Genomic DNA, 27,909 nt, shown 5'->3' with positions numbered 1-27,909 from the left:
TAATTTGGGGAGTAAACTTTGCATGCCCTAAGTTAAATTGTTGCGGGGTCATCTCAACCATTCATCCTGATCTAAATGAAGCTGAGCTATATTCTAGGGTCAGGGTGACCTTTCGTGGAGGGCACCTACCTGAGGGGAAGGGGAGCAGGCCTCCAGACCTTCTGGGCTCTGGTGAGGGGGCTGGAGGTCAAAACCCAAAAGATCCCTCCCCGGTCCCAGGATCTTACAGCCACGACCTTCATGAGCAGTCAGGGACTTAAACTAAGAGAGAGACTCAGCCATCTTAAGAAGACTAAATATACCCTCCTGCCTTTGCCCCTAAAGACCTTGATCTTGACTTTGAAACCCACCAGGAGAGTGGAGTGGCTACCATTTGGGCTTCTTAGTAGATTTTTAATGTCTCTAACGTTTAATACAATTCAAATTATCTATACAAATAAGACACAGAGAGAGAGCCTGTTACAAACAGATCATTCATTTCTTCCCCCCAAAGTCTCTAAAACAGTGGAAGCAATTTGCTTGAAAGCCAGCCCTCCCTGCTGGGTTGGGGATGTCAGCGAAACCTGACACGGTCCTCAGCTTGTCAGCCTCTGTTCTTCAGGAGAAACAGGTGGTAAAGGGGGAAAACTGGGAACAGGCCACTCCTAAAGGAATCTACTGTATGACAGTTCATTGAATTTTTTTTTTCAATGCAAAACAATGATTATTTTTACTTTTTAATTCTATCCATAGGAATTGTGTTTGAAGGTTTCACTAAGTTTCCAGGTATTCCTCAGAGTAGACTTGAATGTGGTAAAAGGTGAGTGTTCATAAATGATAGTGACAATTATTAAGTATTGTTTAATTAGCATGCCGCCTTCTCTGATTAAAATACACGCTTTGTACATTAGGTGCCATTGCCGAGCGGTGTAAGAATAAAAATCATGCACCCTTTAAAAACACTCTTTAGTAACAGACCCTTATTGCTGATCCAGATGGCCTGTCATTTGTATTAATGACAAACTTAATTTCTTGAGTAAATTTCACCCACTGTGCTCCCTTGAGTTTTCTTGCTCAGTGAAATTTATCTGAAGCAAAATATAATAAAGCATGACATATGCATCACAGAATTAAAGTGGAGATTAATTAAAGCTGACTCCAGTTGAAGGGCATTGAGTTTTTTTGAATCTGCCAGAAAATTTTAAAGTAAGGAAGCCGCTCTTTATTTAGGTAAAGGCTTCTGTGGCTGTTCTGACCCGTGCTGTGTGCCTGCCAAAAACCCTGTAAACAAGTCCCCCTCCGGCACCGAGCTGGTGTTGTTCGGGCTTTTCCAGCTCTGGGGAGCGCCTCCCTCCTCTTCTCTCCTCCTCCGCTACCCGGCGCTCCACCTCCCGCTGCCCGAGGCATCTCCCCGCAGGTCTCTGATTGGTGCGGAGCGCAGCCTTGCCTTTTAGGGACTGTTGTCGGGCTTTCAAAGTGATTAGGGAAAGAGTCCAGCGGCTGCTTATATCAACCAATCAGCTGTTTTCCTGACAGATCCCCAAATATTCCCTGGCCAATGGCGGGGAGAGCCCGAGGTGCCTGGGCCGCTCGTGGGAGAGGCAGGGCTTCAGTGGAGCTGAGAGGCGTGAGCTCGGACAGCCTTGGGCCCCTCGCCATTCCCCACCTGGCACTTGTCTGTGTCACTGTCAGGATTTGTCTGACTCCGCGTTCCCTCGCAGGGGTGTGTTGGGGGGAGTCCTCTTTGCAACCCTCAAAATGGTTATCAAAGTGTTTGTTGCCACATCATCTGGGTCCATAGCGGTAGGTGTCTGATGGAATTTGGGGGCTTTCTTCCTGTCCTATTTTCTGAATAACTCAGACTTGGAAGTAGAAGGAGGGGGTATGGCCCAGTGCTGGCTTTACATGTCTTTTTGGGGCGTGTGTAAGTAAGCCTGTGAGCCCTTTGCTTTCTGCCTTGGTTTGAATGGTGTTGAAGAAGTGTGTGTGATCTGGGACAGCTGTGTGTGGAAGGGGATTCAAGGCAGTGGGTGTGTTTGATACTAGAACTTTTTTTTTTTTTTTTTTATGGCCACGTTGGGTCTTCGTTTCTGCACGTGGGTCTAGTTGCGGCGAGCGGGGGCTACTCTTCGTTGCGGTGCGTGGGCTTCTCGTTGCGGTGGCTTCTCTTGTTGAGGAGCACGGGCTCTAGGTGCGCGGGCTTCAGTAGTTGCAGCACATGGGCTCAGTAGTTGTGGCGCACAGGCTCCAGAGCGCGGGCTCAGTAGTTGTGGCGCATGGGCTTAGCTGCTCCACGGCATGTGGGATCTTCCCGGACCAGGGCTCGAACTCGTGTCCCCTGCACCGGCAGGCAGACTCCTAACCACTGCGCCACCAGAGAAGTTCCCGATACTAGAACTTTTAACATGTGATTTGTGTCATGTTGTGTCTCATATATGATAGAATGGGAGGCTTTTTTTTTTGGTGGAATGTTTCTGCCATTCCTTCTGCAAGACAGACTAATTTAAAATTGCAAATAAATGACACTTTGTGTAACAATATTTGGAGCGTATGATGGGCCAGATTACTAAAATGACTCCTGGGTGTAATAACTTGTGTATGCAATGTAATCCTAATGAAAGTGTCAAGTTAGCATGTGTAATGCTATTATTTGAGGATAATAATGTCACAGTGACAAGAACAAACATCTCTAAGGCTAAAGGTTTAAATTCACTAGGAATCCAGACAGACCAAAAACAGGTACTAAAAGCCGACCTCGAAAGCATTGCTTTGTCTGATTTCCTTGGGACCAGGCTGGGAACCACACGTCGATCTCTCTAAGTCCAGCTTTCATTCTGTGCCTTAAGAAATAGGAGTAAGGGAGGGACTCGTTTATCCTTGGAAATGATTCAGGCTTTGATTTTAGGCTTGAACCTGCAGTGTCTATCTGGGACCGACATTTCGACCAGCATTTTATCATCTAGGAGACTGTGGAGAGAAACAGAGTTTTATTAATCCTGAGAGTTGAAGACCAGCAAAGGGGCTGTTTCCTTTTATATCTGATTCCTGGAACTTCTCGGGTTGCATCTTGGGTTTCAGTGGTCCCTCAGCCAGGGATGATACCCTAGACAAATGGTTGGCCCAGGGAACTGTCCTAATGGCAGCCACCCGCGTTGCCCCCGCGTTGCCACCCGCGTTGCCCCCGCCTTGCCACCCGCGTTGCCCTCGCCTTGGCCCCGCCTCGCCCCCTCCAGCCCTGAAAGTTCACGCGGTTTCCAGAGAGGACGAGAGGAAAACACGAGAAAAGAGCCTGGTCACTCCTTCTGAGCACAACTGGTGGGCAACTCTTTAGTGATCTCTCGAACATCTTTTAACAGAAAACGATGAGGAACAATTCCAAATGCAAAACTGCAAAATCTTTTGTGGCTGTTGATGACCTCAGAAACTTTTAGTTGATCTACAAAAAGCACATTTTTGGATTGTTTAGATTAAAAAAATTTTTTTTTGTAGAAAATGGCTTTTGTGGGCTTCAAATATGCTGTTGACACACTCATTGCTGGAAAATTTTACCACTAACCTGCCAATCTTCTACATGTTCCATAGATCAGGTCTGAGTGGCCCCATGCATCCTTCAGGAGACAGTGAAAAAACTGATGGATTTCTTAGGATTATCTGATGTCCTACATTCTTGAAGTTTGGGAACATGATTTAGTTAACCTGGGGGGATCTGGAGGGGTACTGTTTATTCCAGGATCTTAGAAAATCCAAGTTCATTCTGCTGCCGGAAGCAAATGTTTTGGTGCCACTTGGGACTGTGTGACCTTGGGAAAGTTATTGCCCCTTGCTAAGCCTCAGTTTCCTTATCTGTAAAATGAGGGTAAGAATAGTACTCATCTCATAGTGTTGTCATGAGGACTTAGGAAATAAGCAAAGGGTGCCCAGCAGGGTGTCAAGTGCTTAATAAATATTATCATTATTAGTTTTTTAAAATTTATTTATTTATTTATGGCTGCGTTGGGTCTTCGTTGCTGCGCACGGGCTTTTCTCTAGTTGTGGCGAGCGGGGACGTCTCTTCGTTGCGGTGCACGGGCTTCCCATTGCGGTGGCTTCTCTTTTTGCAGGGCACCGGCTCTAGGTGCACGGGCTTCAGTAGTTGTGGCCCACGGGCTCTAGAGCACAGGCTCAGTAGTTGTGGTGCACGGGCCTAGTTGCTCCGCCGCATGTGGGATCTTCCTGGACCAGGGCTCGAACCTGTGTCCCCTGCATTGAGAGGCAGACTCTTAACCACTGTGCCACCAGGGAAGTCCTATTATTATTAGTTAATGTTATAGTTATCAGCTATGGTTCATTAGTATTATAATTATTATAACTATTGGTTATTAGTTAATGTTAGTTAATATTAATCAATATTTTTGTAGTTATATTTATTAGTTAATATTAGAAGATCTGCATCTGTGACGATGTTTCAGAAGAACTGTCTCAAGCCACATAAATGGAAGAATTTCTGTCTTATCCTAAAGAATGAGAACTGATTTTTCCCACGGTGTCAGTGCTAATGATTTTTCCTGGCTGGGGAATCTCACCCAGAAGCTTCTTTGCAGGACGACCCCAGAGCAGCTGCCAGTACTTACGCTGTGTGGCAGTTGGTCTTTGCTACTTACTTCTTCAGTCTGTATACTTTAAAAACAGGTTCTTGCCTGTGACCTCATCAAAGAGGGCATTATGACTTCTGTTGGATGAATGAAATAAATGAAAAAGGAAAAAGCCAATTGTAATCTCTTGATGAGGTTTAGGCATGCAGCTGTATATCACATCTCTATTTTAACAGCTGATGCCAAAGCGTGGTTCCATGTTTTACCACTTTACACACAGATTTGGGTGAAGAGACCCTGGGAGTAGGGGAGGAAGTTGTTGTACCTTCGTGGATGACCCTCCTCTCCTCCTGAAGGCCATCGCCACAGGGGTTGGGGGACAAAGGGAGAGAGGACGGTCCTCCCTGTTTTCAAGATGCACAGCCCCTGGACCACCATCTTTAAGGACAGACCCTAATGGTGGCCCCCGGATTTCGCAATCCTTTTTCCAGTCTTGATTGACTGTAAATATAGAGGGAAAAACATGGCTCTTGAATTAGATGGATGTGGATGTGAACTTTGGAAAATTCTTTAATTCACTGGCACCTCAGCTTTGTTATCTTAAAATGGTGATCAGGGGCTTCCCTGGCAGCGCAGTGGTTGGGGGTCCGCCTGCCGATGCAGGGGATGCGGGTTCGTGCCCCGGTCCGGGAGGATCCCACGTGCCGCGGAGCGGCTGGGCCCGTGAGCCGTGGCCGCTGAGCCTGCGCGTCCGGAGTCTGTGCTCCGCAGCGGGAGAGGCCACAACAGCGAGAGGCCCGCATACCGCAAAAAAAAAAAAAAAGAAAGAAAAAAATGGTGATCAGAATTCTTGCCTGGCATGGCAGTCAGGACGCGTCAGGCCAGGGTGCCCGACTGCACAGCTTCTCGACTTGTGGTGCAAAATGCTTTTCCACGCTTTCTTAATTCTCACCAGCACCCAGGATGAAGGCGGCGTTCTATCCATTTTGCAGATGAGGCAATGGACGGGCAGAACTTGTGCTCTGATAGCAACCTTCCCGGCCAGGATGGAAATGCAGGTCACCTCTCACTCAAATGCACCGTGCTTATTACTACAATACGGTGAGCTTGTTCGGAAAGGTTCCTCACTGTACAAGACAATAAACGGAACATGCCAAGCGAGAGACCCAAAGATCACTCTTATGCAGCACAGTCACCAACAGTGGCTGGTGACTTCAGGACAGAGAAGGATTTTTTTTTTATTGTTTTATTGAGGTATAGTTGATTTAGTGTTGTGTTAATTTCTGCTGTACAGCAAAGTGATTCAGTTTTCAGATTCTTTTCCATGATGGTTTATCACAGGATACTGAATATAGTTCCCCGTGCTCTACAGGAGGACTTTGTTGATCCATTCTCTATGTAACAGTTTGCGTCTGCTGATCCCAAGCTCCCAGTCCGCCCCTCCCCCACCCCCTCCCCCTGGGCCACCACAGGTCTGTTCTCTAGGAGAACGGCACATTCTTGTGAGTCCACATAACAGGATAGGAAGTGAAAGCACGGGGTCCTAAGCACTGGTTCGCCAGGGAATTCCCAATGTAACAGGATATGAAAACAGAACTCTCTCAGCCTCCACTGAGGTCCCAAAGCCTCCAAGTGACACACACCCCAAGGACCCTGGATCCTCCAGAGGGGCTGCCCAGAAGGACAGTGCAGCCTGTGGGACCAGCAATGGCCATGGCGCCCTGGAGAGGGGAGAGTGGGTGAGAGGTGCAGGGGGGAGTGTATCTGTGGTGAGGGCTACTGGGGTGCTGTGCACACCCCTACCCTTGAAACCATAAAGGGGGGGTGACCTTTGGGGACTGATGCTGTGTCCCTAGGGTCAGCTCAGGAGGCCACACGGAGAAAGGCTGTACTTTGTGGTGGGAGCGGCATCTAGTAGGGACCCTTGAACAATGACCACGGGGGGGCGGGGTCCGGGGGTTGCGCCCTGCTCACGTGGGCATCAGAGTGCGGGCAAAGGCCACGTGCCAGCCAGGTGAGCTCGTGCACTCCCTGCTCCCCCTCTCCCTCCTCTGGGTTCATCCTAAGACACTTCTCCAGACCCAGGCAGAAGCCAAGAGCTCCAAACAGCCAGGAGAGCCATGCTCTTGACTGAGTTTAAGCTGCTGGTGTTTGGAGAGTCCGGAGGGGCAGATTTTATTTTCCTTTTCTTTATTTGGGGGCAGTGCTGAGAAATAAAATGTAGCACAATACCATGCAGCCAACACTCAGTCAATTTCCTGTAGACGTAATTGCTTTTCTTGAGAGAAATCATCATAAACAGATTCTTTTTTTTTTTACATCTTTATTGGAGTATAATTGCTCTACAATGTTGTGTTAGTTTCTGCTGTATAATAAAGTGAATCAGCTATACGTATACATATGTCCCCATATCTCTTCCCTCTGGCGTCTCCCTCCCACCCTCCCTATCCCACCCCTCTAGGTAGTCACAAAGCACCGAGCTGATCTCCCTGTGCTATGAGGCTGCTTCCCACTAGCTATCTATCTTACGTTTGGTAAGCAAACATAATAATGAGAGGAGGAATAATTTCACAAATCTCAATCTTATAAGGCAAAATGTATGGAGTAAAAGTGTCTGGAGTCCTGAAATTTAAGAATACTTATTCACTGTAACTGTTACTTTCAATGAAATGGTCAAAGAGAGGAAAACTTCTTTTGTAGAGACTGGTAGCATAGAAATTCTGGAATATATTCTGTTTATCAAAGCACCCCAGTTAGCTCTGAGCTGCCCCATTTTTATATTTCTAATTCTAAAAAGATATTATAGGAAAACATTTAGCAATTGAATTAACTGATGCATATAAATTAAACATTTGTTGGACCGCAAACTTTGGTAGTGTATATATGTCCCTGCCACTCTCTCACTTCGTCCCAGCTTACCCTTCCCCCTCCCCGTGTCCTCAAGTCCATTCTCTAGTAGGTCTGCGTCTTTATTCCTGTCTTGCCCCTAGGTTCTTCATGACCATTTTCTTTTTTTTTTTTTTAGATTCCCTATATATGTCTTAGCATCTGGTATTTGTTTTTCTCTTTCTGACTTACTTTACTCTGTATGACAGACTCTAGGTCCATCCACCTCACTACAAATAACTCAACTTCGTTTCTTTTTATGGCTGAGTAATATTCCATTGTATATATGTGCCACATCTTCTTTATCCATTCATCTGTCGATGGGCACTTAGGTTGCTTCCATGTCTTGCCTATTGTAAATAGAGCTGCAATGAACATTGTGGTATATGACTCTTTTTGAAGAGTTTATGGTTTTCTCAGGGTATATGCCCAGTAGTGGGATTGCTGGGTCATATGGTAGTTCTATTTTTACATAATAAACAAATCTTCCTCTCCTGTTTTCTCCATCTTTCTTTGACTTTCCAGCAGAAGAAACGTAAGTCAAGACTTCGGGAAATGTTCATCTGTGTAGAAACTGTGCAACAAAATGAAATCCTTTTCCAACCCACCTCGGGTCCTGAGGCATGATTTTCTTTTAAAATTCTTTTTTTAAATTGAAGTATAGTTAATTTACAATGTTGTGTTAGTTTCAAGTGTACAGCACAGTGATTCAGTTAAGTCCTGAGGCATGATTAATAGAGATGGAAATAACGCTGGTGAGGGAGTGGACCTCAGCCAGGCTGAGGCTCCCGGGAGGGTATTTGAGGGGGAAGGAAGACAGGGGTTTGGACAGAATAAAGGATATTGCCTTTTGAATATTTAATTAAAAGTAAATCTGCCTGAGTGATTAAGAATCCGCCTGCCAATGCAGGGGACACGGGTTTGAGCCCTGGTCCGGGAAGATCTCACATGCTGTGGAGCAACTAAGCCCGTGTGCCACAACTACTGAGCCTACCCTCAAAAGCCCGCAAGCCACAACTACTGAGCCCACGTGCCACAACTACTGAGCCCATGTGCCTAGAGCCTGTGCTCTGCAACAAGAGAAGCCACTGCAATGAGAAGCCCGTGCACTGCAATGAAGAGTAGCCCCCTTCACTGCAACTAGAGAAAGCCTGTGCACAGCAATGAAGACCCAACACAGCCAAAAATAAATAAATAAATAGATAAATTTATAAAAAAAATAAAAGAGGGCATCATTCATTCTGGGAGTGAATTCTTTGAAGCGAGAAAACTGTAATTGTTTCTGGGGAAAGAGTTCTAAGCCTTCAAGATGGCCACATTCACAAAGAAATGGCATTTGGTAGATACAGTCCTTGTACATGAACCAAGGGTAGAGAAAAGGGCCCTAGGATGTTCTCTGTTAGGTGTGGCTGGCACTCTGATCTCAGGTGAAGAGCTGGGTGTGAGTGCGAAAGGAGAACAGGGTTATTTTACTGCATTTCTCATCAATATTCTGGGAGAAATATCCACCAGCTTTTCTAGCTTTTTTTCTCTCTTTCTCTTCTAATAATCTCCATGTGGGCTTTTCAGTTTCCTGTATTATTTCTAAAACTGCTTTTGTTCAATGTGACTTGTTCCTATTTTCATAACTGTGAGTAAAGTGCCTTTTAACGTGGGTATACTTGGTATTTGAGTTTCATAGTAAATTGTCTTTTTTTCCTTCTCTCTATCATCTTTTTCTTTGTAAACAATTCTTACTTATTTTTTGGCATTAAAGCTTAGCAGAGAATTAAAAGTATTTTGAAGGCTTCAAATAAAAGCTATGATGAGAGCATTGCCATTTTTATTACGTCAATTATACATCAATGATTTAAACATTGATGAGATTAAGATTTCAGAATTTAAATGATGACCCTGTTGATCCTATGGAATGAAGAGCTATGATTTTATGGATTTCCTTGTTTAAATATTTAGCGATATTATTTGTGTTGTATGGTACACTTGAAAGAAGGGCTTAAGTTATGTAAATATAAATAAAATGGTTTTTTACAAACTGTCTAATAGTAATCTCTCTACTCTTGACCAGATTAGGAAGAAACAGCAAGAAGTAGTGGGCTTTTTGGAAGCTAATAAAATTGATTTTAAGGAGTTCGATATTGCTGGAGATGAAGACAATCGGAGGTGGATGAGAGAGAACGTTCCTGGAGAGAAGAAACCTCAAAATGGGATTCCTCTGCCCCCACAGATATTCAACGAAGAGCAGTACTGTGGGGTGAGGTTTGGTTTTTTGGAAAAGTCTTCTGCATGTGTGTTTATCAGAAGTCATTTAAAGCAGATCGATTTCGAGGCAGCATTTGAATTTTTTGACATTTTTCAGGTCATGATCTATTTCTACCATTCAGTACCTGGATGGTAGATCCATGGTGAAGGATCAATAATAGTTAAGACTTACAAAATGATGGAAACAATAAAATAATGATTCAGAAGTTCTTGGGATTCTTTTAGCTTCCTTATTTTGTTTTGAAGAATCGAGGTCACTTGTTCAAGCAAAATACACATTTAGTTGGAAAGAAATTCTGGTCAACCTTGCAGGGTACACATACATGCTTCCACAGGGACACTGGGTATGTTTTCAATTTTGTAAAGAATAATTTGCAAAAGTAGAGTTTGGTGTAAGTGTATCTAAACAGTTTAAAAACTGGTCTGGACACCCTTCCTCCTTGTGAGGACACAGCAAGAAGATGGCCATTTATCAACCAAGAAGGGGGCTCACCAGACACTGAATCTGCTGCTGCCTTGATCTTGGACTTCCAGAACTCTGAGAAATCAATAGCTGTTGTTCATAAACCACCCAAACACAAAAAACAAAATCTGTTCTGGACATTTCATTATAATAACAATTTTATTTTATACATTTAGTAGTCCATTTTACCATAAAATCACTTTTTCCTCAGAGTTTATAGATTCTGCTTAGTAAATCAAATTGTTGAAAGGAAACATTTAAAAACTCAAAGGGCTTTGGAGCATGAAACTGGAGTTACCTTAGGGGTCCTCTAAATCTTCTAGGCCGTTTTTCAGACGCAGCAATCAGGGTTCTGGAAGGCAGAGGGAATCAATGGCCCAGAGCGGACTACTTCGTTTTTTTCTAATTAATTAATTAATTTTTGGCTGCATTGGGTCTTCATTGCTGCGCGTGGGCTTTCTCTAGTTGTGGTGAGCGGGGGCTACTCTTAGTTGCTGTGCATGGGCATCTCATTGCGGTGGCTTCTCGTTGCAGAGCACGGGCTCTAGGTGCGCAGGCTTCAGTAGTTGTGGCTCGCGGGCTCTAGAGGGCAGGCTCAGTAGTTGTGGTGCATGGGCTTAGTTGTTCCGTGGCATGTGGGATCTTCCTGGACCAGGGCTCAAACACATGTCCCCTGCATTGGCAGGTGGATTCTTAACCACTGTGCCATCAGGGAAGTCCCAGAGCTGACTACTTCTGAAGGCTAGAGCCTGGTGTAGGAATCTTCACTCACGTCTTCTCTTCTTGCTGCACAAAACTGTTGGTCCTTTAGCTTAGCTTCTCTTTACTGTTACGTTTCTCACCTAAAGCAGGTGTCATCAAACTATAGCCAGAGGGCCAAGGCCTGCAGCTGCCTGTTTTGGTAAAATTTTATTGGACACATCTGCACTAATTCACTTACCTAGTGCCTATAGCTAATTTTGCATGATGGCAGAGTTGAGCAGTTGCAACAGAGACCATATGACCCACAAAGCCAGAAATATTTATGATCTGCCCATTTACAGAAAAGCTTTCGGGCCTTTTATTTGAATCATGAATTGTTTCGTTGTTGGGGGTTTGCATTAGTTTCCTAGGGCTGATGTAACAAAACACCACAAACCTGATGGTTCTTATGGACTGTGTGTTTGTGTCCCCCCCAAATTCGTATGTTGAAGTCCTAATGCCCAATGTGATGGTGTTTGGAGATGGGACCTTTGGGAGGTGATTAGGGTTAGATGAGGTGCTGAGGGTGGGGTCCCCATGATGGGATTAGTGCCCTTACAGGAAGAGGAAGAGAGAGAGAGAACGGTTTCTCTTCACCATGTGAACAAACAGCCAGAGGCAACTCTCTGTAAGTCAGGAAGAGAGCAGAACCCAACTATGCTGCACCCAGGATGCATTTCTGATATTTAAGCCACCCAATCTATGGTATTTTGTTATGGCAGCCCGAGATATTACAGTGTCTTAAAATAACAAAAATTTATTCTCTCACAGTTCTGGAGGCCAAAGTTTGAAATCAAGGTGTCAATAGTGTTGGTTTCTTCTGTAGGCTCTGAGGGAAAATCTGTTCCCTGCCTTTCTCCTGGCTTCTGGTGGCTGACAACAATCTCTGGCAGCCTTTGGCTTGTTGACATATTATGCCCATCTCTGCCTCTATCTTTACATGGTCTTCCTGCAGGTCTCTTTGTGTCTTCACATGGCCTTCTTTTTCTAAAATAAATAATTTATTTTTGGCTGTGTTGGGTCTTCATTGCTGTGCATGGGCTTTCTCAAGTTGCAGCGAGTGGGGGCTATTCTTTGTGGCAGGGCTTCTCATTGTGGTGGCTTCTCTTCTTGCAGAGCACAGGCTCTAGGTGTGTGGGTTTCAGTAGTTGTGGCACATGGGTTCAGTAGTTGTGGCTCACAGGTTCTAGAGTGCAGGCTCAGTAGTTGTGGCGCAGGGGCTTAGTGGCTCTGCAGCATGTGAGATCTTCCCAGACCAGGGCTCAAACCCGTGTCCCCTGCACTGGCAGGTGGATTCTTAACCACTGCGCCATCAGGGAAGTCCCCACATGGCCTTCTTATAAGGACAAAAATTCATTGGAATAGGGTCCATCCTAGTACAACACGGCCTCATCATAACTAACTACCTCTGTAAATACCTTTATCTCCAAATGAGGTCACTGTCTGAGGTCCTGGGTGGACATGACTTTATAGGGGACAGTACAGGCTGTGTGAATTTACATGGCTGTGTTAGGATTCCTCAGAGGCTTAGCTCAAAGTCCTGTGAATGTGGGAGTGTCTTCAAACAGTCTTAATGTGGCAAGCAGTTATTTAGTAGAACATATGGTCCAGTCCAGCTCTCCTGGGATTGAAGTTGGAGCTTCCCAGAGTGTAGAGAGCACTTGCTCTGTGAGGAAAAGTCCCTCCCCTGCACCCCACACTCCTCTCCCCGCCCAGTCCAGACCTCCTGGCCTCCAGACATCCCTCAACCCTGAGCTGAATTTTTTTTTTTTTTTGCGGTACACGGGCCTCTCACTGTGTGGCCTCTCACGTTGCAGAGCACAGGCTCTGGACGCACAGGCTCAGCAGCCATGGCTCACGGGCCTAGCTGCTCCGTGGCATGTGGGATCTTCCCGGACCGGGGCATGATCCCGTGTCCCCTGCATCGGCAGGCGGACTCTCAACAACTATGCCACCAGGGAAGCCCTGAATTTTTGTTTTTTGAATTTGACCTTATGTTTGTTTGTTTATTTATTTATAATTTTGGCTGCATTGGGTCCCTGTTGCCGCACGTGGGCTTTCTCTAGTTGTGGTGAGCCAGGGCTACTCTTGGTTGTGGTGGGCGGGCTTCTCATTGCGGTAGCTTCTCTTGTGGAGCGCGGGTTCTAGGCGCAGGGGCTTCAGTAGTTGTGGCATGCAGGGTTCAGTAGTTGTGGCTCATGGGCTCTAGAGCGCAGGCTCGGTAGTTGTGGTGCACGGGCTTAGTTGCTCTGTGGCATGTGGAATCTTCCCGGACCAAGACTCTAACCTGTGTCCCCTGCATTGGCAGGCAGATTCTTAACCAGTGCACCACCAGGGAAATCCCTGAGCTGAATTTTTAAGAACTGCAACTCTTCTTGGATAAAGAAAGGCAGAATAAGTTTTTTCGGGGGAGGTAGTGGTGATGAGCAATTTTTATTTTTCATAAAATTTTTTAACAATTGAAAAATTGATAGATGTGCACACGGAAAAATTAAAATGCTTCCAAAGTTGCCTGCAGTGAAGATTCTTCTCCCTCCCATTTCATCCCCCTCTAGTTCCTTCCTCTCAGGTGGGCCAGCTTCATGGATCTGCCATCTGGGAAGTCACACCAGACCCTGCTCAAGAGAGCTCTCAGCTTGGTTTCACGCTCTACTGGTGCTGTCTTGAAATTCACAATGATTTTTGAACAAGGGAAGCATTGTTTTTATTTTGCACCGGGGCCTGCAAATTATGTAGCCGGTCCTGCTCTGGACCAACCAATGCTGGCAATTTCTTGTTTGGCCTTCCAGGAATTTTCTATGTGCATTAACAATTGCATATCACTTAAAAGAGGGGGTGTACTCTATACACTTTGTTCTTTTCACTTAATAACCACATCTCAGAGATCATTGCATAGCTGCACATACTCTTTTTTTAAAAAGTTTCATTTTATATTGGAGTACAGTTGATTAACAATGTTGTGTTAGTTTCAGGTGTACAGCAAAGTGATCCAGTTATACATATGCGTGTATCTATTCTTTTTCAAATTCTTTTCCCGTTTAGGTTACTGCAGAATATTGAGCAGAGTTCCCTGTGCTATACAGTAGGTCCCTGTTGGTTATCCGTTTTTGTTTTTTTTTAATTAATTAATTTTTTGGCTGCGTTGGGTCTTCATTGCTGTGGGCTTTCTCTAGTTGCGGCGAGCGGGGGCTACTCTTGGTTGCGGTGTGTGGGCTTCTCATTGCGATGGCTTCTCTTGTTGTGGAGCGCGGGCTCTAGGCGTGTGGGCTTCAGTAGTTGTGGCACGCGGGCTTCAGTAGTTGTGGCTCGTGGGCTCTAGAGCGCAGGCTCAGTAGTTGTGGCGCACGGGCTTAGTTGCTCCGCGACATGTGGGATCTTCCCGGACCAGGGCTCGAACCGTTGTCCCCTGCATTGGCAGGTGGATTCTTAACCCCTGAGCCCCCAGGGAAGTCCCTGGTTATCCGTTTTAAATATAGCAGCGTGTACATGTCAACCCCAAACTCCCAATCTATCCCTCTCCCCTATCCTTCCCACCTGGTAACCATAAGTTCATTCTCTAGGGCTGTGAGTTTGTTTCTACTTTGTCAATAAGTTCATTTGTATCAGTTTTTAAGATTCCAAATATAAGTGATAGCATATGATATTTGTCTTTCTCTGTCTGACTTACTTCACTTAGTATGATAATCTCCAGGTCTATCCATGTTGCTGCAAATGGCACTATTTCTTTTTTTTTTTTTTAATCCCTTCCTCCCTGTCCCCTTTGGTAACCATAAGTTTGTTTTTTATGTCTTTGAGTCTATTTCTGTTTATAAATAAGTTCATTTATATCATTTTAAATTTTTAAATTTTATTATTTATTGATTGATCGATTCAGTATTTGTCATTTTTCAAATGGCATTATTTCATTCTTTTTAATGGCTGAGTAATATTCCATTGTATATGTGTACCACATCTTCTTTATCTATTCATTTGTCAGTGGACATTTAGGTTGCTTCCATGTCTTGGCTACTGTAAACTGTGCTGCAATGAACATTGGGGTGCATGTATCTTTTCAAGCCATGTGTTTCTCCAGATATATGCCCAGGAATGGGATTGCTGGATCATATACTGTTTATTTTAATGGCTGCACAACATTCCATTGGATGTGACATAATTTATTGGCACAGTCCTCTAATGGGGAACATTCAGGTTGTTTCCAGTCTTTCTCAGCTATAAACGATGCTGCAGGAAACCTCTTTATGGGTACAGTGCTTTGTATTCAGTCTGAGTATATGTATAGGATAAATTCCTAGAAGGTGTGCTGACTTACACCATATACGCTTCTCACCCTTCAATAGATATTAAACCTGGACTGTAGTTGCACCAATTTACATTTTCAAATGTAATTTGAGTGTGGCTGTTTCCCTGTGACTTTGACAGCACTCTATATGCACACTTTTGGATCTTTGCCAATCTACGTGAAAAATGCGTTCTCATTGCTTTGACTTGGATTTCTGTCTTAATGGGTGAGGCTGAACATCTTTTTCTCTGTTTATAAGCTCTCTGTGTTTTTTTCTATGACTTACTATTTTTCTATTTGGTTCCAGGTAACGTTTACTGGTTTGTAAGAGTCTTTACTTTTGAAGGAAAGTAGCCCTGTCACTACCATGTTGCAAATATTTTCCCATGTTTCTTATTTGTCTCTTGACTTTTTAAAGTGATTTTTTTGGAATGCAGGACTTAAATTTTTTTGTGCAGACAGATCTATTAACCTTTTTTAAAAAAATGGTTCCTGTCTTGTTTAGAAAATTGTTCTGCACTCTAAAATCATCAAAGGAATCATCTCATGTTTTCTTCTAGTACTTTTCCAGTGAAAGTAGGATTTAAAACCTCTTACTTTTGCTTATTTTAGCTGTGCTTTTCAATCAAGTCAAGTTACGGTAGAAACAATATTGAAGCATTTTCTTTCAATCTATGTTAACTTCCAGGGTAAAAGTTCTGCAGTTATTTTCTGCTATAAAAATAAAACCTCAAAGGCATTTTTTATTCTGTTTTGCTGTGATCTAGCAATGCTTTTCATTTTAATTGTAGAAGAAGAAGAAAAGAATTTCCAAGTAAGAAAAAAGGCTTCTATTTTTAAGATGTATTTTCCTATTACAAGTATGGCTCTAATGAGTAAGCATACAAATTATTTTATGTTTAACTCTTTTTAATTCTTTTCAGTTCTGCCTTCAGAGAGGTATTAGACATTTTTCTTACTAGCAACTTTGCTAAATTTGCTTTTCTGCAGTCTGTGGATATTCTTAACAAAAGTTCATTAATGAGGCAAAGGACTTTGTTTTCAGAAAGTAGGTAAAAATGACTATTTGTATTGTAGGTTCTGATTTTGAAAGGAGACTCAAAGGTTATGAAGGATATGTCAGGTTTAAAATGGCATAAATCTACTCAATATTCTATAATAACCTATATGGGAAAAGAATCTGAAAAAGAATGGATAGATGTGTATATATAACTGAATCACTTTGCTGCACACCTGAAACTAACACAACATTGTAAATCAACTATATTCCAATATAAAATAAAAATTAAATAAAAAAAGAAAGTGATAAACCTGCTTTAAAAAAATAAAATGGCATAAATCTGGATGGTCGATGTGTCTTTCCACACGATTGAAATGTGGACAGTCAGAATAATGCTACCATTTAAGTTGAATCACTGGACTCTGGATCCTTGAATGGTCACCTATATGCCGTACCTGATGACGGCAGCAGGGAGAGGGGACCTCAAGGGCAAGCAGTGGCTTTCTCTGCACCAGGGCAGTGAGAGGGCTGGATGTCACAGGTAGTTCTGAGTACCATCGTGTCCCTGCCAGCCTGAACCCCTGTTGCTCTGGGCAGAATAGATGAAGATGTTATCGTGAGGGCATGGCAGACAACTGTTGATAGAAAGGGCACACCACCGGGAAGCAGCACAGTGGAGGCCAGGTCACCCGCCTGGCAGAAAAACACTAACAGGAAGTAGCCAACTTGTCTGTTGATACCAAGTCGGAGTCTGTGCATTTTTGCCTAGGTGAGGGCTGGGGTGCCTGCCTGGGCCTGGACGCAGCAGCCAAAGGGGACCTTGACCATTCAGCTGAGAGGCAAGTATCTGTGGGGACTCAGGACTGCAAGGGAGGACAGGATGCCCGTCCAATTAGGGCAGGGGGAGGGCGTTCTCAACACACTGATGTTACTGAACAGGGTATTTTATTTTATTTTTTAATTAAAATTTCTTTTTCAGTATGATCACAATTTTATTATATCTTTTTGTTTGTTTGTTTGTTTGCGGTACGCGGGCCTCTCACTGTTGTGGCCTCTCCCATGCGGAGCACAGGCTCCGGACGCGCAGGCTCAGTGGCCATGGCTCACAGGCAGACTCTCAACCACTGCACCACCAGGGAAGTCCATATATATATATATAAAATTATATCTATCTTATATATAACTTTGACAGTACATATACCAACACGTTAATAAAAGTTACTTTTTGTTTTGCCATTATGGGCAATTTTTCCTTGCCTTTTTTTTTTTTTTTTTTTTTGCGGTACGCGGGCCTCTCACTGTTGTAGCCTCTCCCGTTGCGGAGCACAGGCTCCGGACACGCAGGCTCAGCGGCCATGGCTCACGGGCCCAGCCGCTCTGCGGCATGTGGGATCTTCCCAGACCGGGCATGAACCCGTGTCCCCTGCATCGGCAGGCGGACTCTCAACCACTGCATCACCAGGGAAGCCCTCCTTGCCTTTAAAAAAAAAAGTTTATTGAAGTATAACTTATTTACAATGTTGTGTTAATTTCTGCTCTACAGCAAAGTGACTCAGTTATACATATATATTCTTTTCATATTCTTTTCCATTATAGTTTATCACGGGATATTGAATCTAGTTCCCTGTGCTCTACAGTAGGCCCTTGTCGTTTATCCATCCTCTGTATAATCGTTTGCATCTGCTAATCCCAACCTCCCAGTCCTTCCCTCCCCCACCCCCTCCTCCCTGGCAACCACAAGTCTTGAACAAGCTATTTTATGTTATTAAAATTTTATTATGAAATGTGCCGTAGATGATAAAAAATATGTCGTTTCAAGAGGGATAATAAAAATGAACAACCATGTGCACACCATCGGTTTGAGTAGCGTGATATCTCCAGAAATTTAAAAGCACACTGCATGCTTCTCCCTGATCATGTCCAGCTCTTTTTGCACAAGAGGGAGCCAGGGTAGTGAATTTTGGGTTTACCGTTCCTTTCCTTTTCTCCCATCTCCCATGTATACACATCCAAGGAATACATTGTTTTGTTTTGCCTATTTTTGAGCTTTATATAAATGGACTCATACTATCTGTATTCTTTGAGTTGCTTCTTTCACCAACATATTTCAAAGATACAACCATGTTGATTGTTGTTGTTCCTAGTTTATTCATTTTCATTGCTTCAGAGTAGACACTTGTGTGTGTCTTAGTCTGTCTGAGCTGCTATAACGAAATGTCACAGACTTAGTGGCTTATGAACAAGAGAAATTTATTTCTCATAGTTCTGGAGGCTGGGGAATCCAAGATCAAGGTGTCAGCGTGGTTGAGTTCTGATAAGGGCCACCTGTTTCACAGCTGGTGCCTTCTTGCTTTGTCCTCACGTGATGGAAGGGGTGAGGGAGCTCTGGGGGATCTCCTCATAAAGGGCACTAATTCCATTCACGAGGGCTCCACCTTCATGACCTAGGTCATCACTCTCAGTATGTTTAGCTCTAACAGACAATACAAAGAGTTTTTTAAAGCTGAGCTGAGGGATGGTCACACTTTGAAACTAATGATGGCAGTGATTCCAGGAGAGGGAAGACAGAATTGTGGATGTTTGAAGCACTGGTGAGATCGCCCCCACATTTCCAGTCACTCTAAGAAGGTTTTTGTTGTTGTCTTGATCTGACCTTCCCTCTAGGTCCTGGGAGTCAGGACTGGGGTCAAGTGGAGTAGAACCTTTGCGAGTTGCACATTTTTACCACTTTTTTTTTGGTAAAATATATTTTTCAATTTTATGAAAAAAGATGGTGACAGTGGCTGACAATTTAAAAATATTTTCCTCCTTAACAAAATAATCCATCAACTCTATTTCAACCCCTCTCCCATTTAAAAAATGTTCTAAACCATCTGCTCTGGCTCCCTGTGGCAGCTCGGGGTAGGCCCCACAGGTGGCATCCTTTAACTGTGGCTGTTAGTAAAGAGATTGCGTAGCTCTTCATGTTTGTGTGTCCTCTTCTGTATATATTTAGAACATTTTTCTATTGAGTTTTTGCCTTTTCCTTATGATGGAAAAAGGACAAGCATTATATATATATATATATATACACACACATAATTAAGAAGAGCATAAAAAATGTGAAGTCCCTCCAAAAGAATCTAACAAGAGATGTCTGGAGAAAATTTAAATGTTACGGAAGACTTAAATAAATGATGCTATAGAACATATCCTTGGGTTGACCATCTCTATAAAAAGGTAGTATCTTAAAGATCCTAATTCTTCCCAAATTGATCTATAGATTCAATACTTTTTCAATCAAAATCCCAGAAAGAATTTTTGTAGAGCCAAGCAAGATAATTTACCTAAAATGAACAAGGAAAGGTCTAAGAATAGCAAGAAGAAGCAGAAAATAAGCAAGTCTCATTATAAAGCTCTGATCATGAAGACAGTGTGATATTGAAGGATAAATAGACAGGTAGACCTAATGTCCAGAAATAGAGTCCCACACAATACACAACTGGTTAAGACAGTGCTGGCATGGCAGATAGATGGGGAAAGAATGGACTTTTTAATAAATGTGGATGAAACAATTGGATGAAATAACTGGTGATTTTAAAAAATTAAAATAATTATTAAAAAATTTACCCTTATTTCTTTTTTAAAAATTGAGATGTAATTGACATATAACATTATATTAGTTTTAGGTGTGCAACACAATGATTTGGTATATGTATATACTGCAAAATGATTACCACAATAAATTTCATTAACATCTATCACTTCATATAGTTACCATTTTTTCCTTGTGATGAGAACTTATATGATCTAGTCTCTTAGCAACTTTCAATTTTTTTTTCAATTTTTTTTGTCTTATTGATTCTTACTGATCTCTATCTATATACATCTCTATCTATCTATAATTTTTTTCCTATTTGCTAAATCTCTGCTCATCTTTATTTTTTCCTTCCATACTCTTTGGTTTCTTTTTTCCCCCAACTTTAATGCTTGACTCACTACTTTTAAAGCTTTTTTCTTTTCTAATGTAGGTATTTAAGGCTATAAATTGCCCTCTGTGTACTTCTTTAGCTCATTCCATGTATTTTGATATGCAATATTTTCATTGTTGTTTCTAAAACATTTGTAGTCCATAATATGATTTCTTTTTTGACCCATGCATTGAGATTTGGATATATTTGGAATAACTTCTATTATTTTGTTATGTACTTTTTATTTTTCCAACTTTTGCAGTTTCTTTCTTTTTTTTATCTTTTCTTGACTTTATTTTGACTAAAGTCTTTTTTCCTAATTATATTTCTCCATTTACTTAATATAAGCTATCTGTTCTCTTAGTGGTTACTTTAGTTATTTTAACAACCATACTTAATTTAAATTAGGTAAGATTGTATCTTTACTTTAACCCTAATCACTCTTTCCCTATTTACATGTGTTTGGTTATTTTAGTATTTTAATTTGTTGGCCATTATACCACCTCACAACATTTCTACTTGTTTTTATAGTCAAGGTTTGTTTAGATTTAGATTTGCTCACATATTTATTAATATCTTTGCTCATTATTTCTTCTTGCATCTTAGATAATCCACCTGGAATCATTTTCCTTCTGCCTAAATGCGTCCTATAAGAGTTTCTTTAAGTGAGGGTCTGTTGGTGGTAAATCCTCTAAATTTTTTTTGTTTAAAAAAGACATTTTTCCAGACAAGTGTCTTTATTTCACTCATGTATGAAAAATAGTTTCACTAAGTCTAGAATTCTGAGTCGAGGGTTATTTTTTTGTAAGCATGTTGAAATTATTTTACTTTCTTCTGACTTCTGCATTGCTATTGAGAAGCCAGTTGTCAATCTAATGCCATACTTTGCAGGGGAAACGTTTTCCTTTTCCCCTCCCTTCTACCCCTCCCTCCATGGGCTGCATTATAATCTTTCTCTAGGATGTGTCTAGATTTAGAGGGTTTTTTTTTGTTTTTTTTTTTTGCCACATGGCAGTGAAAGCGCCAAGTCCTAACCACTGGACCACCAGGGAATTCTCTAGAGTTCTTCTTATTTATCCAGTTTAGTATTATTTTTGGGCTTCCTGAGTCTAAGGATTGGTATCTTCAGCAAGTCTAGAAGATTATTAGCCATATATGTTTGAGTATGGCTTTCCCCCATTGTCTCTGTTAGCTTCTCCTATAAGATGTGTGTTAGACCTTCTCATTCTGTCTTCCTATAATAATATTTCTTCCAAATTTTTCATCCTTTTTCCCCCCTCTCCAGATAATGTCTTTGGTTGAATCTCCCAGTTAGCTAAATTGTTTTCTTCTGATTTGGTCTAATTAGCTTTTTAATCCACATTTTCATTGTTAGGAGGACTTTCTGGTTCTTTCCAAATTTGCTTAATTGTTCTTTCTAGTTTATTTCTTGTGTTTTCAAGCTTTTCTTTCATTTCTTTATGTATATTAAATATAGATATTTGATATTTTCTGCCTGATAATTCCAGTGTCTGATTCTGCTTTCCATTATTTCTGCTGGCTTTCACACATGGTATATTTTTATTTCCGTATTTATTTTGTGATTTTTGACTCTGAATTGCTCATTAAAAAAAATGCTATATTCAGATACTCTTTGAGGCTGGAATTTGTTTCTGCTAGTTTCCTGGGAGATCTATAAAAGTTAGAACCCTTTTAACTTGATTTCCTTTGAAGATTTTCTGGACAACACATGTTGTGGGAATTTGGATCAAAAACTCTCATGAATTTTGGCTTGTAGTTATAAATTCTCAGAGAATGTTTTCTCTTTCACTGAGCACCAAAGTTGAATCAGGGAAATTTTCTTCCATTCTATTTTTCATGGCAAAGTTTTTTCTCATTTATATTTACATTGAGGGTAGAGCCCTCAGTGGGGTTCTGGTGTGTGTGTCTGTGTATATATGTATATATGTGCATGTATGTGTGTATCTATGTATATGTGTGTATGCATGTGCATATGTATATATATGTGTCTGTATGTGTATCTATACATCTATGTATATACGTGTATGTATGTGCACATGTATATGTATGTGTCTATATGTGCAAATGTATATCTCTGTGTGTGTATGTATGTGTGTGTATCTTTATGTGTGTGTGTTTTATAGAACTCCCCACCTTAAGGAGGCCCAGGCTTTATCCACTTGCCTCTTTTCTCTCTGTGGCATCAGAGTGGAAGATAAAGATTTCCTGGTTTTGTAAGAAACTCTCAACGTGGATGGTGGCCTTGTTGTGTGCTTATTCTTAGGATTCTTGATCTCACTTGGCTATACTTTTTTTTTTCCGGTACCAGCTTAGCAATGAATTTATACTTTTTTTCTTAATCTGGCTTAAAAATTTCTTTTTCGAGATGGTGTTTTAGGGCATCTAATCTGCCACACTAACATAACTGGAAGCTGAAAAACCATTTCATACTCATTATTTTCTATATCTATTTGTTAACATCAAGTAAAAAATATGAACAAACTGTTCTGCAGTCCTCTGAAATTCTGAAGAAGCTATATGGACTTAAGTTGAAGCAAAACACAATCTGTTCAATTATAAGAAAACTTATCTTGACTTGAAAGCTTCTAGAGTTGACAACTAGAGATCGTCAGATATTTATCTATGGAATTTTAAGAAACTGGCATAAATTTACTTTATTACTTTTTACCTACTTACTAGTGCTATACTACTAATGAATTCTATCATGTAATCTTTAACAACCACCTAGTAAGTATGTGCTCTGGGAATTAGTGAGAATTTCTGATACCAAAGAATCACTTACCATGCTATATTTCCCTCAGCTAAGATTTGAGGCAGTTTACAAAAACACCTTCAGTACGAAAGAAGAAAATTAATCACTGAGAGAATCAGGGCTACAGGTAGGAAAATAAATCTTAGGCTAAGATAAACACATGAGAAGTACATAACATTTTCTTCCCAATATAGGTGGCCTGTCTTTGGTTTTATGCTCTTAACACATGTAAGAGGAGGGTAGGCAATAACATGACCACGTTGGTTTGAGTGTCCTGTTCAGTTCAGGCCAGACTAACCCTGTACCATCTGAGCCTTTTGGCAACACTGTTGAAATTACATCACAGCCCCAATGACAAAGATTGGCAGTAAGAAAGTGGCCAGGGAGTATCTTTTACGTTTAATGATAAAAAGTGAAACTCTTCCGAGTTATTGACAACTACACTACTGGAGAGTTGGTTTAGGGCTGGACCCACCTGGTGAAGCACTGGCCTGGATGTGGTCTGGCATAGGGGTGGAGTTTCACTGAGCTTCCGGTTTCTGTCAGCTAGCAGGTTTCAGATCGCTGTGCAGTTTTTCCCATTTTGGCAAAACAAGCGCCTTTCTGTTTATTTATTTATTTATTTTTGCGGTACGCGGGCCTTCTCACTGTTGTGGCCTCTCCCGTTGCGGAGCACAGGCTCCAGACGTGCAGGCTTAGTGGCCATGGCTCACGGGCCCAGCCGCTCTGTGGCATGTGGGATTCTCCCGGACCGGGGCACGAACCTGTGTCCCCTGCATCAGCAGGCGGACTCTCAACCACTGAGCCACCAGGGAAGCCCAACAAGCAACTTTCTAAACTCTCTGTAATCTTGTGGCTCCTGATATCAGAAGGACCTGAGACAGGTCTGGGCCCTTAGAAGCTACTATAATAACAGCAGAGAAATCCTGTGTTGGTTTAATTGTTTTAGTCCTGTGTTGTTTGGACCCTGATTAGGGTCCAAATCCATAGGGTCAAATTATAAGGAAACAGCTGAAGATGTGAAACTTTTAGAGAAGCCTTCCACTATGTATGTTTCTTTTTCACATCTTTATTGGAGTATAATTGCTTTACAATGGTGTGTTAATTTCTGCTTTATAACAAAGTGAATCAGCTATATATATACATATATCCCCATATCTCCTCCTTGTTGCGTCTCCCTCTCACCTTCCCTATCCCACCCCTCTAGGTGGTCACAAAGCACTGAGCTGATCTCCCTGCACTATGGGGCTGTTTCCCACCAGCTATCTATTTTACATTTGGTAGTGTATATATGTCCATGCCACTCTCTCACTTCGTCCCAGCTTACCCTTCCCTGTCCCCGTGTCCTCAAGTCCATTCTCAACGTCTGCTTTATTCCTGTCCTGCCCCTAGGTTCTTCCTCAGTATGTATGTTTGCGTGTTGTCAGCAATTCCTGAGCAGGAACAATTTGTGTGTGTGTGTGTGTGTGTGTGTGTGTGTTCTCACTGTACTGTAATAGGCACAATGAAGGTGTGTAAAAACAAGTGTAAACTTCATGCTTCAATTTCCTAAATTTGGGCTTGATCATTTTCGTAAAGCAAATGGGGATAACATTTTGTGTTAGCGCCTCACTTAATGACTAATAAATAAAAAATATTAACTTAGGTCAATATACTGGCTCACAAGTGTGCACTGGGTTTAATCATTCTTTTTCTTTGCTTCAAGGATTTTGACTCTTTCTTCTCTGCAAAAGAAGAGAATATTATTTATTCCTTCCTTGGCTTGGCTCCCCCTCCAGGCTCAAAGGTAAGCTTGAACACCCCCTTGGGGTCCAATATAGGTCATAAGAAGTGAGGATAAAATCAGCACCAACACTGTTTAATAAGTGATGATCTTTAAATTAACATGATTTTAATACACTTCTTATTCTGGTGAAGTCTTATGCATAGATAATGCATGGTTTCTACTAAAACGTGTTTCAAAACTATGCTTTTATTATTTTTGCTCTGTTTACACCTTGTTATAGTAAGCTTTACAATACCTAAGAAATATCATTGCATTCAATAATCTTAAGTGTGTTAATTAAATATGTAAAAGTATAAATTCTCAGGTTGTGTCTATGAAATTATTTTGTTATGAATTTCTCATGACAGCTTATGTTAGTTAATTTTATAATGATATGTACTCCTATATTAATTATTTCTATTGAAAATGAATTGAATTTTGCTTTTTTTTTCTGATGAGGAGGGAAAAAGTAAGATCTAGACTCAAGAACAAGATAAATTTCATCAGGTTTCTTTTCCCCTCTGGTGTTGTTTCATCTTTGATTATGTATAATTATATCAATTAAATGAAGAATTATGCTAATAAAGCAAATACCATGAATTTGAATGTCTGGTGGAGATCACCTGTTTTTTTTTTGCGGTACGCGGGCCTCTCACTGCTGTGGCCTCTCCCGTTGCGGAGCACAGGCTCCGGACGCGCAGGCTCAGCGGCCATGGTTCACGGGCCCAGCCGCTCCGCGGCATGTGGGATCTTCCCGGACTGGGCCACGAACCCGTGTCCCCTGCATCAGCAGGCGGACTCTCTACCACTGCGCCACCAGGGAAGCCCCAGAGATCACCTGGTTTTATTCCTTACCTTCACTGCATTCCTCACCTCTACCAAGCATCTCATACAAGACTCTCCATAGATACAAGACAAGCACACATTTGTCTAATTCATTTATTTCTTAACTAATCTGTTTATGCCCAGCTTCATTTCAAAAGAGATTTGTGATGATTGAGTCCTAATTAATTCTCACCATAGGAGACACAACTAAAAATCCTACCTTATAGAGATGGGTGTATCTCAGAGGCATGTGGATGTGCTGTCTTCCATGTGTCCACATTCTTCAGGTAATGACACCTGAGGTATCTTAGTGCTTAGGTTAACACATGCAGGTGTAACACGAATTCCTTCTCCAAATGGTAACATGTAGATTTTACAGTTGGTTAATATTCTATAAGGGGATAATGGTTCTATACAGAGAAATAAAGATATTTCCCTTTTAATGAAATACCTTTCTGGCTTTGGTCAACTTAAATGCAACATATCTCATACACGTTATTAACCATTTAAAAAAGTGCTAAAAGCTATTATATGCAATTTGATATTTTTTATTTGGTATAGGAGTTTGTTAACTGGGTCACGTTAGTTTAGCTATTATGTTTAAGAGCTATCTTAACATAGCTATCTATGAGTGGGGACACTCAGGTCACTTGGGTCTTGAAGAAGGACAGGAAGGGTGGAGGGAAGAGTGTTCCAGGCAAAGGTAAGAGCAAATGCAAAGGCCCTGAGGCAGGAAAGGGCTTGGAGACTCCTAAGACCTGCCATGACTGCCCTGAGTCCTGAGTTGCCGAAGTGAAGAGGGAAGGGGCACCATGGGAGGTGGGAGCAGCAGGTGGGCAGCCCATGGGCCACAGCAGTGCTCTGGAGTCTATCTTAGGGGCTGTTAAGACATTGTAAAGGTTTTAAGCAGAGGAGTAATTTTATTTCCTTGTCTAGAACTCTTTTTGGCTACAATGGGATGAATGGATTGAAGTGGTACAAATTACTGTAGTAAAACGGATGAGATGTCATGGTGGCGTGGACTAGGGTGGTGGGGATAGAACAGTACAGAAGTGGATGATTTTAGCATCTGTTTTGGAGGAAGAATTGGTAAGAATTGCTGATGGATTGAATCAGCAATGAGAGGGTTTAACCTCCTTGATTTTAGGACCATCAGATTCTATTTTACAATTTGGTTTCTGGTTCTGTTGTGCTCTGAAGAGGGACCGTACCGTGATGAGTTTTTATCTTAAGTGCATCTTTGTACCTCAATGCGTATCTTCATTTCTCTTGAAAAGACTGTTTTCTGAATATTAAAATTTAATTTTTATCCAATTAATATGTGTATAATTTTGAAAAGGTCAAGGATTATTACAGAAAATGGTAGGTCCTGCCTTCACCACTCATGGATGACTTTTCTGTGTGCTAAGGTGCAGAGCTCCAGGCCAGACATCACTTCTGCTCAGGACTGGAAAGCTGCGGGTCCATATTCTTAGTAGTTTCCGGGACTGTTGTTGAGAAACCTGGTGCCAGTCTGTCTACTGACCCTGTATTTGTGTCTGTTTTTGTTTTTCTCATTCCTGGGAGACTTTAGGTTCCTCTCTTTTGCTTTGAAGGTGTATGATGAGCTGCTTGGGATGGTCTTTTCTTCCTTGTTTGTGCTGGGCACTTGCTGGGCCTTTTTTCAATCTGGAAAGTCATGTCGTTCAGTTCTGGAAGATGTTGGAGGTACTCTTTCTGTGGTCATTCTTTCCCCATTAGTTTCCATTTTCTTTTCTTTGCTATTTTTGAAATTCCTCTTATTTGACTGCTGGACCTCCTGGACTAATCATACAATATTTTGTTCTTTGCTTCTGGTTCTTTCACTTAGCATAATGCTGTCAAGGTTCATCTATGTAGTAGTATGTGTCAGTACTTCTTTTCTTTTTATGGCAGAATGATATTCCATTGTATGAATAGACCATATTTTATTTATTGATTCATCAGTTGACAGACATTTGGGTTGTTTCCACTTTGGGACTATTATGAATAATGCTGTTATGACCATTTGTATCTTTTGTTTAATTTTATCTTAAATATTAGTATTGTATTATAGGCTGCTCTGCAGAAGAATCACTGGGACAGTTTTTAAAAAATTAAGATGCTTGAGTTCTGCTTCAGACCTACTGACCCTGAATTATAAGGGGAGAGGGTCAGGGACCACCTTTTTTTTTTTTTTTTGCGGTACGTGGGCCTCTCACTGTTGTGGCCTCTCCCATTGTGGAGCACAGGCTCCAGATGCGCAGGCTCAACGGCCATGGCTCACGGGCCCAGCCGCTCCGCGGCATGTGGGATCTTCCTGGACCGGGGCACGAATCCATGTCCCCCGCATTGGCAGGCGGACTCTCAACCACTGCGCCACCAGGGAAGCCCGACCTTCATTTTTAAAAAGCTCTTTGG

At 41.9% G+C, this 27,909-nt stretch overlaps 1 protein-coding gene across 1 annotated transcript in view; it reads left to right on the top strand.

Annotated features, from left to right (window-relative positions):
- Positions 1 to 1,737: 1,737 nt before the first annotated feature.
- Positions 1,738 to 27,909, top strand: part of LOC309962183 (SH3 domain-binding glutamic acid-rich protein-like) — a gene marked incomplete at its 5' end in the record, with an annotated part of 63,938 nt that continues 37,766 nt past the window's right edge. The window contains 3 exons of the mRNA XM_082839821.1: positions 1,738 to 1,782; positions 9,502 to 9,687; positions 24,607 to 24,687. Of these exons, the coding sequence (XP_082695947.1) occupies positions 1,738 to 1,782; positions 9,502 to 9,687; positions 24,607 to 24,687 (312 nt within the window). The remainder of the gene's footprint in view (positions 1,783 to 9,501; positions 9,688 to 24,606; positions 24,688 to 27,909) is intronic.

Source organism: Leucopleurus acutus (genome assembly GCF_964270905.1).
Source record: "Leucopleurus acutus genome assembly, chromosome: 5".
Lineage (NCBI taxonomy): Eukaryota > Metazoa > Chordata > Mammalia > Artiodactyla > Delphinidae > Leucopleurus > Leucopleurus acutus.
Note: the sequence above shows the minus strand (reverse complement) of the source record. Positions and strands in the feature narration are given on the sequence as shown.